General features: G+C 38.2%; 1 protein-coding gene across 1 annotated transcript in view; it reads right to left on the reverse strand.

Moving 5' to 3' along the window:
* The window catches only part of LOC145268677 (cilia- and flagella-associated protein 157-like), a 74,133-nt gene extending 68,338 nt beyond the window's left edge, over positions 1–5,795 (reverse strand). Inside the window, exon 1 of the mRNA XM_080124173.1 lies at positions 5,067–5,795. Within this exon, the coding sequence (XP_079980299.1) occupies positions 5,067–5,215 (149 nt within the window). The 5' untranslated portion in view covers positions 5,216–5,795. The remainder of the gene's footprint in view (positions 1–5,066) is intronic.
* Between the last annotated feature and the right edge of the window lie 11,073 nt (positions 5,796–16,868).

Genomic DNA, 16,868 nt, shown 5'->3' on the forward strand with positions numbered 1-16,868 from the left:
GCACACATGTACGCACACATGGGAAACGTCACTTCCCCTGAAAGGAATTCTAGACATGCGCAGTGAGAACACTCACCCCGATATAAAAGTCCACAACACCATTCAACTTCCTCTTTTCTTCCCTTTTGCCTGGGTTCATCAACCAGACAAGTTCGGCGTCCATAGCTCTTGGCTTGGAGACTTTTCCACGTGGACGACTGCCATCATGAACGCACGGTTTTGCTGAGGCAAACACTCCCTTTCTATTTTCCCTTTCTACATGCGGGACGGCCATTTCTTGTCCTCGACTTCATTCCTTTCTTTTCTACGCATGTAGTCGTCAACGCCTGAATGAACACGTGTTACACCTAAACCATTTTATTTTTGACAGAAAATAAACGACATGTTTATTTTATCCAGCAATTGAGTTTTTGTTTCCTTCATTCCATTCGTTTCATTATTTTCGTTTGTAGTGAGTTAGGGTATTTATATCCTGGTCCGCCACAATAGATTGATTGTTTTTGTTTTTTTTAATATGCCGTTTTAAGCCAAAAACAATATTACGTACTTAATTGTCATGTTGAAAATAGTAACATATCCAAAAATTAGGAAAATTCATCAATTAGAACAACTACTATTGTGTTTTAGTAAAAAAAAAAAAAAAACAGTCTATCGCTAACAAATGTTGTAGCCATAGCATTAAACACGTTATCTAAAATATTCGTTTCAGAGTTATGTCCCCTGCGTGTAGACTCTTACTGTCTCCTTTAAAACGTCTAAGAAAATTGCGGTTTTACTCGATTTTCAGTAAAAAAGAAAGGGACTTCCCCTACCACCACTACAGTAACTGGAGACAACAGAAACTCTAACCGAATAAGCCGCGCGTGCATGGTCCCCCTCTGGTGCTGCATGTGCGATGACGCCACAAAAAATAGTGAAGAAATGATGAATGTGAGAAGTGTGAAGGGCCAACGTTGCCTTCACACTTTTGCTGAGTTTCAGAAAAATCATTTTCTTTTTTTTTTTTTATTACATTTTCACCCCAAATAAGGCACATTGCCACTTTGGTGTAGGGGGCTACTATCAGGGGTAACATCTATTGGCGTACTATGTGGGGATTTGGACAGCAAGATGTCTGTTCACGTTACACTTGAACTTCTGCACATCAGTACAGTTGGGGAAGCAGGGACCTGGAATGTAATTCTAAAATCTAGCGGTTCTTGGGAAGAAACTACTGGAGTAGAAAGATCTTTTACATCTAGGGATCTCTACTGTGTGGGGATAGGATTTAGCTGCCTGTCGGGTTTGTCGAGGGTGTTTAGGTTGTGGGGGCACAAGTGCTTGCAGTTCGTCAGAGGATTCTCCATTAAAATACTTGTAGAACAGGCAGAGGAATGCAAGATTTCGTCGATGGGACAGAGGCTGAAGCTTAGATACAGATTAGATTGGCGACTCTTTTTTGAACCTTGTCTAGGAGTGAGAGACTAGTAGCAGATGCACCATCCCAAATATGACAGCAATACTCCATACATGGACGAATGGTGGCCTTATAGAGGCACAGGATACTTTCGGGTGTTAGTAGTTTTCTAGCACAGTAGAGAGAGCCTATTTTCTTTGCAGCGGCCCTGGCAATGCTTTCAATGTGATTGTTCCAACTCATGTTTCCTGTGAACGTTAAGCGAAGGAGTTTAAAAGATGTACTTTCAGATAAAGAGTCATTGGCCATTGCTATTGGTGGTAGAGAAGGTTTCTTGTAGTTATTGAAGGAAACAAGTTTAGTCTTGGCAGCATTGAACGTTACCATCCATTTGTGTCCCCATTCCATTACAGATCGGAGGTCATCCTCTAGTGTTTCTGCCAATTCTTTAGATATGTGTTCATTTGTTTTCCTGTCATGCCTCTTATAGAGTGTGGTGTAATCAGCATATATACCCATCTCAGAGGCAATTTTATCAGGGAGGTCATTTATGAATATTAGGAACAACAGAGGTCCAAGGATAGACCCTTGGGGCACTCCTGCATTTATATCATATTGTTTAGATGTACGACCGTCGAAGACAACCTGGATTTTTCTCTTATCTAAGAAGGATTTAATTATGTTTAGTATTCTACCAGTGACACCGTATGATCTAATTTTCTGAGGAGACCCTCATACCATACCCTGTCAAAAGCCTTAGATATATCTAGAGCTACCGCTTTGCCCTCCCCGGCTTTGTCCAGTGAATGGTATATACGTTCAGAGATTACAGTTAGGATGTCTGCTGTGGAACAGGCTTGTCTAAATCCATATTGTTGGTCAGTCAGAAGTTTAACATCTGTAAGGTGATGGACTAGAGCATGGTTAATTAAGGTCTCAAATATTTTGGGAAAAAGTGGGAGGAGATTAATGGGGCGATAATTTAATGGGTCAGTTCTTTTGCCAGAATTCTTGAATACTGGTACTACAGAAGCAATTTTCCAACAGCCCGGAAAGCAAGATTCATTAAGGCATTTGTTGTAGAGTTTGGAGAGAACTGGAGCTACTTCAGCTGAGCACTTTTTTAATAGCACAGCTGGGATGAGATCGGGTCCACATGCTTTTGAAGTGTCAAGGTTTTTTATGATAGCATGCACCTGAGCAGGGGGTGATTTTCAGATCATCTAGCATGGCGTCTGTCCGCATAGGAAAGTCAGGTAGGGGGTGGTTGATAGGGTCCAGTGTGGAATTTGGGGCAAACCGATTGGCAAGCATGTTAGCCTTGTCGGTTGCTGAGCAAACAACCTTGTGATTGTTGGTTAGTGGGGGAATTGTTGATTGCCCATTATTTACTACACTGTTGTAGATTTTCCAGAAGTCACGATTTTCTAATTTCTTAATGGATAGGAAAAAGTTATGGGGGTAAAAAGTGTCATTTTTGACAAATTGGGGACATTTGTGACCCCTTTTTAGCTCCTGGGAACACCAAATCCAGTGAAAATGAACAAACGGTGCAGTTTCACACCTTAAGACATGTATATTTGAATTCAGCACCATGGAAAACCACTATGTAGACATACATATCAAGTTTTTGAGTAATATGAAAAAAGAGCTCCAAAAAGGCATGTTTTTTTTAGCCCTAAAAGTCCCAGAGGGATGCAAACCAAAATTTTGCCAGGGTCACCCATACTGAATTTATATTAAGAACAATGCAATTGCCTCGACATTTTGGCCAAGTTTCAGGAAAATCTAATGGATGGATCAAACGTTATGGGGCAAAAAGTGTAATTTTTGGCCATTTGGGGGCATTTTTGACCTCTTTTGAGACGCCGAATCCCAGTGTAAATGGATAACGGTGCAGTTTCAGGCTTTAACACATGTATATTTGAGTTGACCACTGTGAAAAACAACTATATAATCAGACATATCAAGTTTTTGTTGAGAAATATGAAAAAAGAGTCACAAAACGGGGTGTTTTTAGCACCGGGGATGCGAACCAGAATTTTGCCAAGGTCAGCCATACTGGATTTATATTAAGAATAATGGGCTCCACATTTGAAAAAGTTTCAGAAAAATCTAATGAATGGATCAAAAGTTATGGGTCAAAACGTGTCATTTTTGGCCATTTGGGGGCATTTTTGACTTCTTTTTGAGCCCCTGGGGATGCAACGGGAATTTTCGCAAAAAACATATTTTTTTTTACTGTGCGCATCTATTTAATGAAATACAATTTGTGGCAAAATTTCAGGAAAAACTAACGGATGGTTATCTGACAATCGTTCGGACTAACGGACACACGGACGCCACTGAAAACATTGGTCGCTCTCCAATAAATCGGTGGACCACCAATCATGACTTTGCTGACACACGCAAATTACTGCTGGTTTTTCTCTTGCCACGTGTTAGATATACTTTTCTTCGTTATTTATCCCTTTCTGTTTCTCTTTCTAACTGTCATATTTTCCCTTTCTTTTTTTTTTTTTTATCTTTTTACGTTTTTACTTTATTTTATATTTTATATTTACATATGCTATCAATTTATTTTTTCCCCTTTTTAACAAACAATCTCCTTTCTTAATTTTGATTCATTTTAATTTCTTTCCTTCTATTCTTAATTTTTAATTTCAATTCTAACTATATATCTATATTTCTCCCCCACTCCCATCCCTTTTCTTTTTCTTTTACTCTCACTGTTCCTTCTCCCCTCTCTATCCAGCACTTCAACTCTTGGGGTTTTTTTTAATACCCATACGTCATAGCTTAAAAGAATCTTTTTCCTTCTAATTTATTTTGGCTTAGATCGTCTGACGAGACCGGCAGGATAATATTTTATTGTCCTGTCTATTGAAACAACTTCTAATGATTTAAGTAAAAATCCTCGAGGTTGAAATAATAAAAACATATACATATATATATATATATATATATATATATATATATATATATATATATATATATATATATATATATATTAAATGGTATAAAATTTTTAATTGTCTGATTTATGTCGAAACAATTGTAATATCCGAAAAAAATACAAATATGAAGTTATTCCTGCTTGTTGTTTTGGTTTTGTCACTATACACACACACACACACACACACACACACACACACACACACACACACACACACATATATATATATATATATATATATATATATATATATATATATATATATATATATATTTAAAATTGTACAGAAGCTCAGAATATCGAAAAAGGTTTTTTCTTTGCAATCGAGCACTTTGTTGGAATTCTTTCCCAAAAAACAGTAAACACATATATATATATATATATATATATATATATATATATATATATATATATATATATATATATATATATGGTACTAGTGCAGAGAGTGATCCGGACGTAAATAATAACGTTATTATTTTAAAAAGCCATTCTTAACATGGGGAGGGGAGAGTGTTTTGTACCTATTCTATACTTCAACCTTGCAATTGAATAAAAAAAATATCATAAAACTTTAATTAAACTTGGAAATACGATTTAAAAAAATAGCGCGGATCACTCTCTGCACTATATATATATATATATATATATATATATATATATATATATATATATATATATATATATATATATATATATAGCGTGTGTAATTACCTGTTCAGCCTTTGTTCAAGGTCCCTAATTTGTATTGTGTAGAACTCTTTGGTTGCCTCTAAGACTTGCGTAGACGTCTTTACGGGTAAAACGACGGCGGACGACTTTGCGGCCGCCTCCTTCCCATTTTCATTCTTCTTTGGGGGCATCCTGACGATGACAAATTAAAGTTCTTGAAAGTTCCTTATTATTCCTTGTCTTCTATTTTTAAATAAATTTCTTCTCCTTTTTTTTTTTTTTTAACACATAAACATTTTGTTTTTAATGAAATCAATCAATCTTTTAAAATCGATGGTTCAATTAAAAACTTGACTGTCCTTCAATCGATGGGTTGATTATCTCGGCATCGTTTTCAGTCGTTCTGGATTTCTCATTGCAGCTGGACTCAAGGAATGCCGGTCAAGGAGAGGTGCGGTTGGAATTGCGCAACGCTTGCTTCACTGCAGACTATCCGTGCAGGCACCTTTCCTACAGGTTTCCATCGTATTTCAGGATTGAAATGAAGCTTTTATTTATATATATATTTATTTATATATATCTATTTATTTATACATGTATTTATGTGTTTATATATGTATTTATTTATATATGTGCGTATATTTTAAATTGTTCATTATGATCATAGCATTGCGAAATATAATTAAACTGACATAATGTTTATGACAATATATACATATGTGTGTGTGTGTGTGTGTGTGTGTGTGTGTGTGTGTGTGTGTGTGTGTGTGTGTGTGTGTGTGTGTGTGTGTGTGATATTCATGGGAATGACGTAATAAAAATAGGCAAATAAGGGAAGTATCAGAAATAAACAAATAACGTTAAGAGAAGAGAAGAGAAGAGAGAGAGAGAGAGAGAGAGAGACAGAGTGAGTGAGTGTGTGTGTGTGAGGGGGGTCCGAGAAAGACGAAAAAAGAGGAAAAATGAGAAACAGAGGAGGGGTGGGAAGAAAGAGCAGATGAAAACAATGAATAAATTAAAAAAAAAATTTTCTTGAAAATGGATGACGTCAAAAGATTCATTCATCCTTCATGACATCACGCGTCTTACAGTAACGATAAATGTCAAGGTTACGAAATTGCAAAATCGTTTTATTTTTTTATTTTTTATTTTTTTTACACAGGCATCACCACATTATCAAGGCCAAGAGGCCACTCAAGGATAAGGGTTAAAGCATGTACAGTAGAAATTGGAAAATATAGTAATCATTATTAATGAAAATTCGGTAAATTTGTTAACTTCTATGGAACGGCTCATCAAGAACTTGTTTACATTAGACTTGAAGACAACCATATTGTAGTCAGCTGGAAAGCAGGAAAACGGAAGACAATTCCACAGGCGTGCAGTTCTAAGAAAGAAGCTTTGTTCATGGAATCTACGTTTAGCTTTAGGCATAGATAAAGAGTGGGAAGAATTATTGATAGTGTTTTCAACTAGACGAGTGTTTCTTGTGAAAGTTTGGTGAGGGGGGACCATAGACTGAAGCTCAGTCGAACACTTTCCATGAAAATAACGATACATCAGAGACAAGCTCGCAACATCTCTTCTGTGATATAGAGTTGCAGGAAAGAGAAAAGGACATCTCCTACGAGTCTACAAAGTCTATTTTGAACTCTATCAAGGCAGAACAAGTCCTTTCTAGCAGCTACTGCCCAGATGTGGCAACAGTATTCCATCCTTGGACGTACCTGGCTCTTATATAGATAGAGAATTGCATCAGCAGTGAGATATCTACTGGATCGATAGAAAGATCCCACCATTTTTCCAGCGGCCCTGGCAACAGATTTGATGTACGTGTTCCATTTTAGATCAGGAGTAATTGTTAAGCCCAGAAGCTTGTCAAAACTTGAGGCCTCCTGAAGACGAGAGCCATTCATTTCAATTGATGCCAGATGTGGATCAGAATGTTGATGATGTAAAGAGAGAAGCTTGGTTTTAGATGCATTAAAAGTAACCAGCCACTCCTTTCCCCATTGTACCACGTGCTCAAGATCAGAGGAGAGAGAATCAGAGAGAACTTGGTCGTTTACTGTCTTAGGTATGCTACCATAAATGGTAGTGTCATCAGCATAAATGTCTACAAATGATGTAAGGATATGATTTGAAAGATCATTAATGTAGATCAGGAAAAGAGTTGGGCCCAGGATGGACCCCTGAGGGACACCAGCATTAATACTGTGAGCTTCTGATTTTTGCCCCTCAACTACTACTCTTATGAACCTATCAGAAAGAAATGATTTAATAATTGAGAAGACATTCCCAGCTATATCATAGCTAGAGATCTTGTGAAGTAAACCTTTATGCCATACCCTATCAAAGGCCTTAGATATGTCAAGAGCAATTGCCCTAGAAAGGTTGCCTCCGTCGAGAGATTTGCTAATCCTATGAGATATAACTGTAAGCACATCTGCTGTAGATCTAGCAGAACAGAAACCATATTGAGTGTCACTAAGAAGGTTATTTTTGTTGAGATGGTTGATTACTTCTGTATTTAACACAGATTCCAGCAACTTACTCATGATGCACAGGGGACTTATTGGCCTGTACTGAGAGGGGGATGAGCGATCACCTGAATTCTTAAATACAGGGCATACTGATGTGATTTTCCAGGGTGATGGGAAGCTATTCTCCTTAAGACAACGTTTAAACAGTTTTGTAAGTATGGGCGCTAGTTCTGGTTGAACTTTTTTGAGTACTATAATTGGAATATCGTCAGGGCCAGTTGCTTTACTGGAATCAAGGTTTTTGATTAGCTTGACAACATCACGTACAGATATATGTATATCACATAGCGTGTTTTCTGATACAGGGGGAAATATTGGGGCTGGCGGGTAGAATTAGCTGCAAAGTTCTTGACAAAGAGTTTGGCTTTGTCTGATGCTGACGAGATTACTTCAGGTCCATTGATAATAGTTGGGATAGAGCACACGCTTCTGTTCAGGATTCTGTTTGCTATTTGCCAAAACTGGTGGGAACCAAGCCGCTGCTCAGCTACTTTGGACTTAACAGATTGAGCATATAACTCTCTTGCATTCTTTATTACTTTCTTACAATGGTTGCTGGCAGTCCTGAAAGCGGCTTTAGTTTCCATACATCTATTACGTTGGAAACAGTGGAAAAAGTGATTTCTGTGCGCAATGGCAGCAGCACATTCTGGAGAAAACCATGGCTGGCTGTTAGGTTTTTGCTGAAACTTTTTTGAGGGTATGAAACGGTCAATACCTACAATTAACCATTCCGTCAGGTCTAATACTATAGAGGACACATCCTTTTTAAACATGGAATGCAGAGGTAGATCAGATATAAATGTACGGAAGCTATCCGAGTCAGCCTTAGTGTATCGATATACTGTACGATGGAGAGGTACATCTGGGGACTTATTACATTTCATTTTTATCTTAATTGATACAACAGAGTGGTCGGAAGAGCCAAGAGGCGACAGAACAGAAACTGAACATAGTTCAGGGCAAGTTGTGAGAAAAAGGTCTAGTAGGCTCGCATACTGGCCGTCATTGTCGGGCACACGAGTGGGTTCGTGAACAATCTGAGTGAGGTCATAAGCAATGGAGAAATCATGACAGAACCTCCCCTCATCATCGTTACGTGAGAAAAAAAATTACAAAGACACTTCTGCAGTAGTCGGGCGAGCGCCATTGTTAGGGGTGGGGGCGATAACTTCAATTTCTTCTTGGTCCTATTTACAGTGCCTCCCCACGGGACAGAGTTAGACACCAGGGTCGTTTTTTAACGTGGAGAAAAGGAACAAAAATTGTCTCAGTCGTGAAGGATTTCTCCTTCACTGATAGAGAACAAGAAATTGAAGTGTAGCATCTGAAGAACAGATATCACACTTTGATCTTGTTTATATAGTTTATTCCGGTTTTATAAAAAAAAAAAAAAGTTACAATCAATTTTTAACAATTAAAAGTAAAAATTTCACAAACAAAAACAAACTTAGACACAAGACCCTACAAGAAGTTTGGGGAGGGGGATGCAGGGTCTTTGTAACGATGGTAATTTGAAACTTTGGAGTCTTACTCTTGACTGGCAACATTTACCACAACACCACATTCACTCTAAGGGGTTAAACCTACTTAATCATTTCCCAGCATTTTAATAAAAATATATATATGTGTGTGTGTGTGTGTGTGTGTGTGTGTGTGTGTGTGTGTGTGTGTGTGTGTGTCTTTCCCTTCCAAATAACTCTGTCAATTTTCAGTCTAGAGACTCGAGATTTGACATAAGGGGTATTAAGATTTGGGGAAATCTTTTTAATTGGTTTTTGGCCAGAAATTTGACTGTCAAGGGGTCAAAGTTCAACGATTTGATCTTTGAAAACTCTACCAAACTCCTCCGCCAATTTTGGGTCCAAACACTTGAAATTTTAAATATAGGTTGCTTGTGTGTGTGTGCGCACACATTTTTTTTTTTTTTTTATCTTGGCCCGAGGCCAAAAAGTTACTTGGTCAAATAAATAACAAACACCAAAACATTGTATAAAAATATATCCAAATATGATTGAAAAGACATTTATTGAAAAGTTTGTGAAAGAAAATATAATTTTAATAAAACAAATCTGAATTTAAAGCAACATTGGATTTTTATAAAATAATTTTTTTTTTCAGAACAATTAAACAATTTTAATGAAACATTTTTTCGAGAGTTTTATAAAATATTTATTTATTTTATTATTTTTTATTATTTTTTATTTTATTATCTATTCATTTATTTATCTTATTTTATTTTTTTAAATTTTATTATTTATTTATTTATTTTTTTATTATTTTTTTTTTTTTCGAATCCTTTTTAATACAATTTACTGGTCCAGAATTTTCCCAATACGAAACGAACAAGAACAAAAAGATGTGCGTACCCGTAACGGCAGATAACATCATACACCAAAAAAATCATGCAAATGGATCAAATAGCAGACAGGGACAGCTTCAAAGAGACAAAGCTACCTCAGTCAGCTTTCTATTTCAAACCTCATGAATGTGTGGATGTTACCGCACAAATGCGGTAACACCCACACATTCATGAATATATATGTTTGCAACTATTTGTACTCGTGTGTATGTGTATATGTGTTTCGTTTTTATTTATGTGCGTGTGGTTCGTTTGTGAAGCACTTTTAATAACAGTTTCAAACATATGCATCATAATTTCATCCATTTCAATTTGGTTGATTTTTTAATTTTTTACTTTGAAATATTTTGACGGTCTTTTTTTATTTAGATTTTCTTTTATATTTCTGATTACTCAATGTTTATTTTATATTTTTAAGCTTTGAGAGGAGTCTTCATATGTAATTTTCCTTATTTTTTCATAATTGACCTTTATCTGCTTCACAATCTGTAATCATAATACGAAAAGTTATTTTAAACATACATGTAAACATGTTGTCTTTTCTAGGGCGACAATTTAACTGTGCAGACATTTAAAATTGTTGTAGACTCTTGAAAATTCAGTATATTATTGCTATGCATCTTATGAAATGACTGACCAATTTTTAAAATGTCAGATTCAAATAAACAGCTACAGCAGGAATTGGAATACAATCTACTAAAGCGTGATTGTCACAGCTAGAGAATTTCAAAAATTCAATATGAATGTGAGGACACTTTAGAAACATGATAGGCAATGCAATTCTGTTTTAAAGTTGGAAAAAATGCCACAGAAACTTCTGACTGCTTTTGGACCATCTTGCACGAATCGAAGATCATTTTTTGAGTGGTATAAGAGATTCAAGGCAGGCAGGAAGTCATGTGTCTATAGAGACAATAAATGCACAGTTTGACGTCAGTGTGGGAACTGTACACACAATTATTCGCGAGGAGCTGAAGATGTGGAAGATTTGCACAAAGTTTAACCCAAGAATGCTCAGAGAAGATCAGAAAGAAAGACGTTGTCATGACAGCAGAGAGATGGTTGAACTGATCAATTCAGATCCCGCAGTTCTTGATGCTCTGGTGACCTGCGATGAAAGTTGGATCTACTGCTGTGATCCAGAGACCAAGAGACAGAATTCCCAGTGGAAGGATGCTAGCTCTCCCATATCCAATAAGGCCAAACAGAGCAAATCCACCAAGAAACTTATGAGGATCCCTTTTTGTGACAGCATTGGCATGATCTACATGCACCGCATCCCCACTGGACAGGCAGTCAACAAGGAGTACCATGTTGAGGGTTAAGGGAGTTCAGGAAGAGATTCTGTCGGAAGAGGCCAGCACTCTTTGAATTGGGTCAGTGGCATTTCCACCAAGACAATGCACCAGTTCAGAATTCCATCTTTGTCACAGACGATTTGACCAAAATGGGCATCAGAATAGTTTCTCACCCTCCCTATAGTTCGGAACCTGCTAGCTATGACTTGGTTATTCCCAAAGCTCAAGGAAAACCTTAAACACTGCTGAGATGAAAGAGGCTGTGACGAGTCATTTTGTTAAATAAAGAATTTCAAAGATAAGGACCGTCGTGTGCCTATAGAGAGACAATAAGTGCACAGTTTGATGTCAGTGTGGGAACTGTACACACAATTATTCGCGAGGAGCTGAAGATGTGGAAGATTTGCGCAAAGTTTAACCCAAGAATGCTCAGAGAAGATCAGAAAGAAAGACGTTGTCATGACAGTAGTGAGATGGTTGAACATCGATTTAGATCCCGCAGTTCTTGATGCTCTGGTGACCGACAATGAAAGCTGGATCTACTGCTATGACACAGACACCAAGAGACAGTTCTCAATGGAAGCATGCTGACTCTTCCAGACCCAAGAAAGCCAAACAGGGCAAATCCACAATTTTTAAATTTTATCAATATTTCATAGTAATGACGTCATAATTTCTTTATCCAATCAAATTGCATTCTTTCAACCGGTGTCAAACAACTGCTGTTCCTTTTCTATCTTCCTAATTTCCATTTGCCTAAAGTGCAAGAGGGCCCATACATTTAACCAGCAGGTGAGATTTATGTAATAGAGTAACAAAACTTTGGACAGTAGAGATAAGGGATGATCAACAATAATTTCTCTTCACTCTTAGTTCTCACCAAGAGACAGTTCTCAGTGGAAGCATGCTGACTCTTCCAGACTCAAGAAAGCCAAACAGGGCAAATCCACCTGGAAACTTATGATGATCCCTTTTTTTGACAGCACGGGTATGATCTACATGCATAGGAATCCCACTGGACAGACAGTCAACAAGGAATACCATGTTGAGGTTTCAGGGAAGTTCAGAAAGAGATTCCTTCAAATCGGGTCAGTGACATTTCTACCAGGACAATACACCAGTCCACAACTTCATCCTTGCCACAGCCTATTTGACCAAGATGGGCATCAAGACATTTCCTCACCCTCCCTATAGTCCAGATCAAAATTCAGTATCTTATTTATATACATCTTATGAGGTGACTGACCAAGTTTTATGATATCAGGTTCAAATGAACAGCTACAGTAGGAATTGGAATACACCCTACTAAAGCCCGATTGCCACAGCTGGTGAATTTCAAAAATGCAATCTGGACGTGAGGACACTTTAGAAAAACGATCTGCAATAAAATTCTGTTTTAAACTTGGAAAAAATGCCACAGAAACGTATGGAATGCTTCAGACTGCTTTTGGACCATCTTGCATGAATTGGGCATAAGTTTTTTAAGTGGCATGATAAATGCAAGGAAGGCAAGGGGTCTGTGAGCGATGGTGAGAGGTGTGAGAGGACTAAGTTAGTCAGAACAACTGGAGTTGATTGGTCAAAAAAAGAATTTCATGGATAAGCATCGTCGTGTGTTGATAGAGAAAATAAGTGCATAGTTTGATGTTAGTGTGGGGACTGTACACACAATTATTCGTGAGGATGCAGAAGATGAGCATAAAGTTTGTCCCAAGGATGCTCAGAGAAGATCAGAAAGAAAGACGTTTTCATGGGCATCAAGACAGTTCCTCACCCTCCCTATAGTCCAGACCTTGCTCCCTGTGACTTTTGGTTATTCCCTAAGCTCAAGGAAAACCTTAGAGGCTGTCGTTATGAGACAATTAAGGAAATGAAGGAAGTTGTGATGAGGGTCATTGACACGCTCATTCAAGAGGACTTCCATGAGGCCTTCCAGGAGTTGTTGGAATGCTACAACAAGTGAATTGCAGCTGGAGGAGATCACTTCAAAAGAGTTTCATGTGTGTGTGGCATGATGCGGACCGAGCGATGCCGAGTGACCTTGCTAGTCGACACGAATTCAGAGAAATTCGCACAGCTGAATTCTAATGATGATGATGATGATGGTTTGATGTTGTTTAAACAGAAATGTCTATGGGATTTTGTCAGAGAGAGAAAAAAAAAACAAATAATTGTTCTGATCTTATTGTTGGAAATCTGTTAACAACGAAAAGGTTGTTTTGGGCCCTCTGTTGAGCGATATGAAGAAATCCAGATTCTTAAACTGACAGCTTGGCATTGTCGACCTGGGAGTGACTAATAGCTCCTAATAAGGAACACCTCAGTGCAATGAGGGTTAAAAATGGGGATAGATAAAGCCGAAAGGAGGAATAGAAATCAGGGAAACAGAGAGAGGGAGAGGAAAGAAAGAAAGAAAGAATAACTCCAAAAAGGTGGACGGAGGAATTACTGATTTGATAAAAACAAAACACTTGGCTAATTGGTGTCTGTTTTTGTTGATCCCTTCCCGTAGACTGACGGTAGATGAAGAACAGAGAACTTGGTAAAAGAAAAAAAACTGCCAGCCCCCTAAGTTGCATGACTAGGCAGTGTGGAACTATTATTTGTAAAATCAAAGACAATAATCAATTCTATGTTAAGAAAAACCAATTAAGTTTTGACTTTCTTTTCTTTGATTAGAACGCCGTTGTGAATGCAATATATTTCTCCGATAGCCCAGGTGATGGTTGGAAGCTGATTTGAAAGCAGAACCGGAAGGAGACCGACGACGACCCGAAAACGAATTCGACCACTAGACGAAACCACGGGTAACGCCACAGGTATCGGCTACAGGTGCATTTCAATCACGAGCCTATGCACCTGAGCTGAGCTGCATGGAGGCGTTACATGTGTACTATCAATAAAAGTGCCTATACAAAAAAGTCTGGAAACTTATTGAAGGCCCATCATATATATATATGGCTAGCAATTATCGTGAACACTAGCTTATAAATATAAAAAATTCAACACAAATTCAAAAACGAAAACAACTCTGTACATGTATAAATCAGTTGTACTATGAGCATGCATGATAAAGCCCCCTTTTTCCTAAGCGTTGTATGTCGAGATACCTTTGTCGGTCAATTGATCATCTCATATCATCTGCTAAAGTTCTATCTTTTTCTGCTCGACTTTAATCTTTCCGATCTGTCCTGGGAACCTCTGGACCACCAACTGTTGTCAACTGTCCCAAGCTGAGAAACTGCCCTCAAATAAACTCTGACTCAAAATAGTACTGGTGACTGTCTTTACACAAAAATTAACACCTAAAATACATTTCGAATCGTATCCTAACTCTTTATACTAAAATTTTTCCAATGTATTTTTTAATCTTCAACCCATATTTAATCTTAGTTGAACCCTAGTAGATATTAACATTAACTCTACAGCCTATACTCATACATACCCCGAAGCTTTTCCATCTAAAATGTGTAAATAATCCACATCTTCCAATCTTAATCCTATTCTGAGGAATGTAACTTCAAAGCAGATACTAATCATCTTTGATGCTAACTATTAATCCTAACTACTCATGCAGGGATGTAGAAATACCTGGCTTTGAAACCAGATGCAGAGATAAACCTCTCGGTGCTGATGGACCTGTAGATCTAGTCATGTCATCCATCTAGGAGAAGGAAAACTCCAATATGTAAACCTGTGCCACTGACCTCATATATTTTGACACCAAATGGGGTGGGAAAACCTCCTCAGTCCTGATCGACAACCTCCCTAGAGCTGGTGACTCGGTCAAATCACTGGTTTGCAAACCTAAATTGCTTAAGGAGTAGATAGGCTTTGCCCATCAACCGGCTGCCATATTTTGCCTATTAGCCAGGAGCAGACGTGCAATCACAATGACTCATTAGTGATGCCCAGTGTTTAGCCTTGTTTCCTGACTAGGACAATGAATGCCATCCCTCACATCCACCACATTCCTTTCCTCTAAACCTGGGCATTTTAGGGGTGCTTGTTTACCATGTGTGCAAACATGATTGGACTGGACCACTCTTTTCTGACAGGTTTGAGGGTACCGGTTTGAGAGTTGCTGGCTGCTGTTTCCGACTGGCAGTACGGAAGCCCTAACTCTTTGGAAGCACTAAGAGCGGCTGCTCTTTCATCAGTTGAATAATATCGGGATGTTTGTAGTGTCATGTCGCACATGAAAAGGGACCCTGCACTTCCTGTGGATCAGGAGTCAACTGAAGGTCTACTTGCGTTGCATGATGGTAGCTATGCGCATCCTATTTGTCTAGCACTTCTCACCCCAAACTCAAACTACAAAATAAAATGAAATGACAGTTCAATCCAAAATAATGATCAAACCAGACACACATTCGAACAATTATTCGCCTCCTCTCTTCAGGCTTGCATTTACAATTATCTGTAGACTTGGAGTCTATATTTGTAACACCTTCCCCATGACTAGGGAATCTTAACTAGAATCAGATGACCAGGCCTTCATGTGCTTTAAACTAAATTTACAACATAACTTAGCTATCTATATTTTCTTTATTGCTCTCCCTCGACCCAAGACTAACCCTAACCCTAACCTGACTAATCAACATAGATGTAGCATATAATGTGTGAACAAGCACATCTTTAAATCTTAATTTTATTTTGATGAGTGTAACTTCAAAGCAGATACTCATTATCTTTGATATTCACCTGATTAATCCTAACTACCCATGCAGGGGCATAGAAATACTTGTCTTTGAAACCAGTGCTGATAGACTTGTAGATCTTGTCAGTTTATCCGTCTAGGAGAAAGAAAACTGATGTTAAACCTGTGCCACTGACCTCATACATCTTGGCACCAAACGAGGGAGGACGATATCCTCAGTCCTGGTCGACAACCTCTCTAGAGCTGGTAACTTTTTTTTTTTTATTATTCAATTTTCACCCCAAACAAGGCACAGTGCCACTTTGAAGCAGGAGGCTACTATCAGGGACTTAATTTTCAGGGGCATTATGAAGGGAGATGAGTAGAAAGATGTTTGTTCACATTACACTTGAACTTCTGCATATCAGTACAGTTGGGAAAGCAGAATCCCGGAAGGGAGGTCCAAAGACCTGCAGTTCTGGGGAAGAAACTATTGGAGTAAAAGGCTTTCTTGCACCTAGGGATCTCTACTGTAAAGGGATGAGACTTACTAGCTTGTCGGGTTTGTCGGGGGTAGTTACGTCGAGGAGGTACAAGTGTTTGCAGTTCGTCAGAGCATTCACCATTAAAGTATTTGTAAAACAGGCAGAGGGATGCAACATTTCGTCGATGGGACAGAGGCTGAAGCCTAGATAACAGTTCAGGACCTATCAGGTTGGCGACTCTCTTTTGAACCCTGTCCAGGAGCGAGAGACAAGCAGCAGATGCACCAACCCAGATGTGACAACAGTACTCCATACATGGGCGAATGGTGGCCTTATAGAGGTACAGGATACTGTCAGGCATAAGTAGTTTTCTAGCACAGTAGAGGGAGCCAAGCTTCCTTGCAGCAGCCTTGGCAATGCTCTTAATGTATCTATTCCAGTTCATATTCCCTGTAAACGTTAGGCCGAGGAGTTTAAAAGAAGTACTTTCAGGTAATGTGTTCTTGGCCATTGCTAT

The sequence above is a fragment of the Euprymna scolopes genome, chromosome 44 (genome assembly GCF_053919585.1).
Source record: "Euprymna scolopes isolate OS-2025 chromosome 44, ASM5391958v1, whole genome shotgun sequence".
Classification (NCBI taxonomy): Eukaryota; Metazoa; Mollusca; class Cephalopoda; order Sepiida; family Sepiolidae; genus Euprymna; species Euprymna scolopes.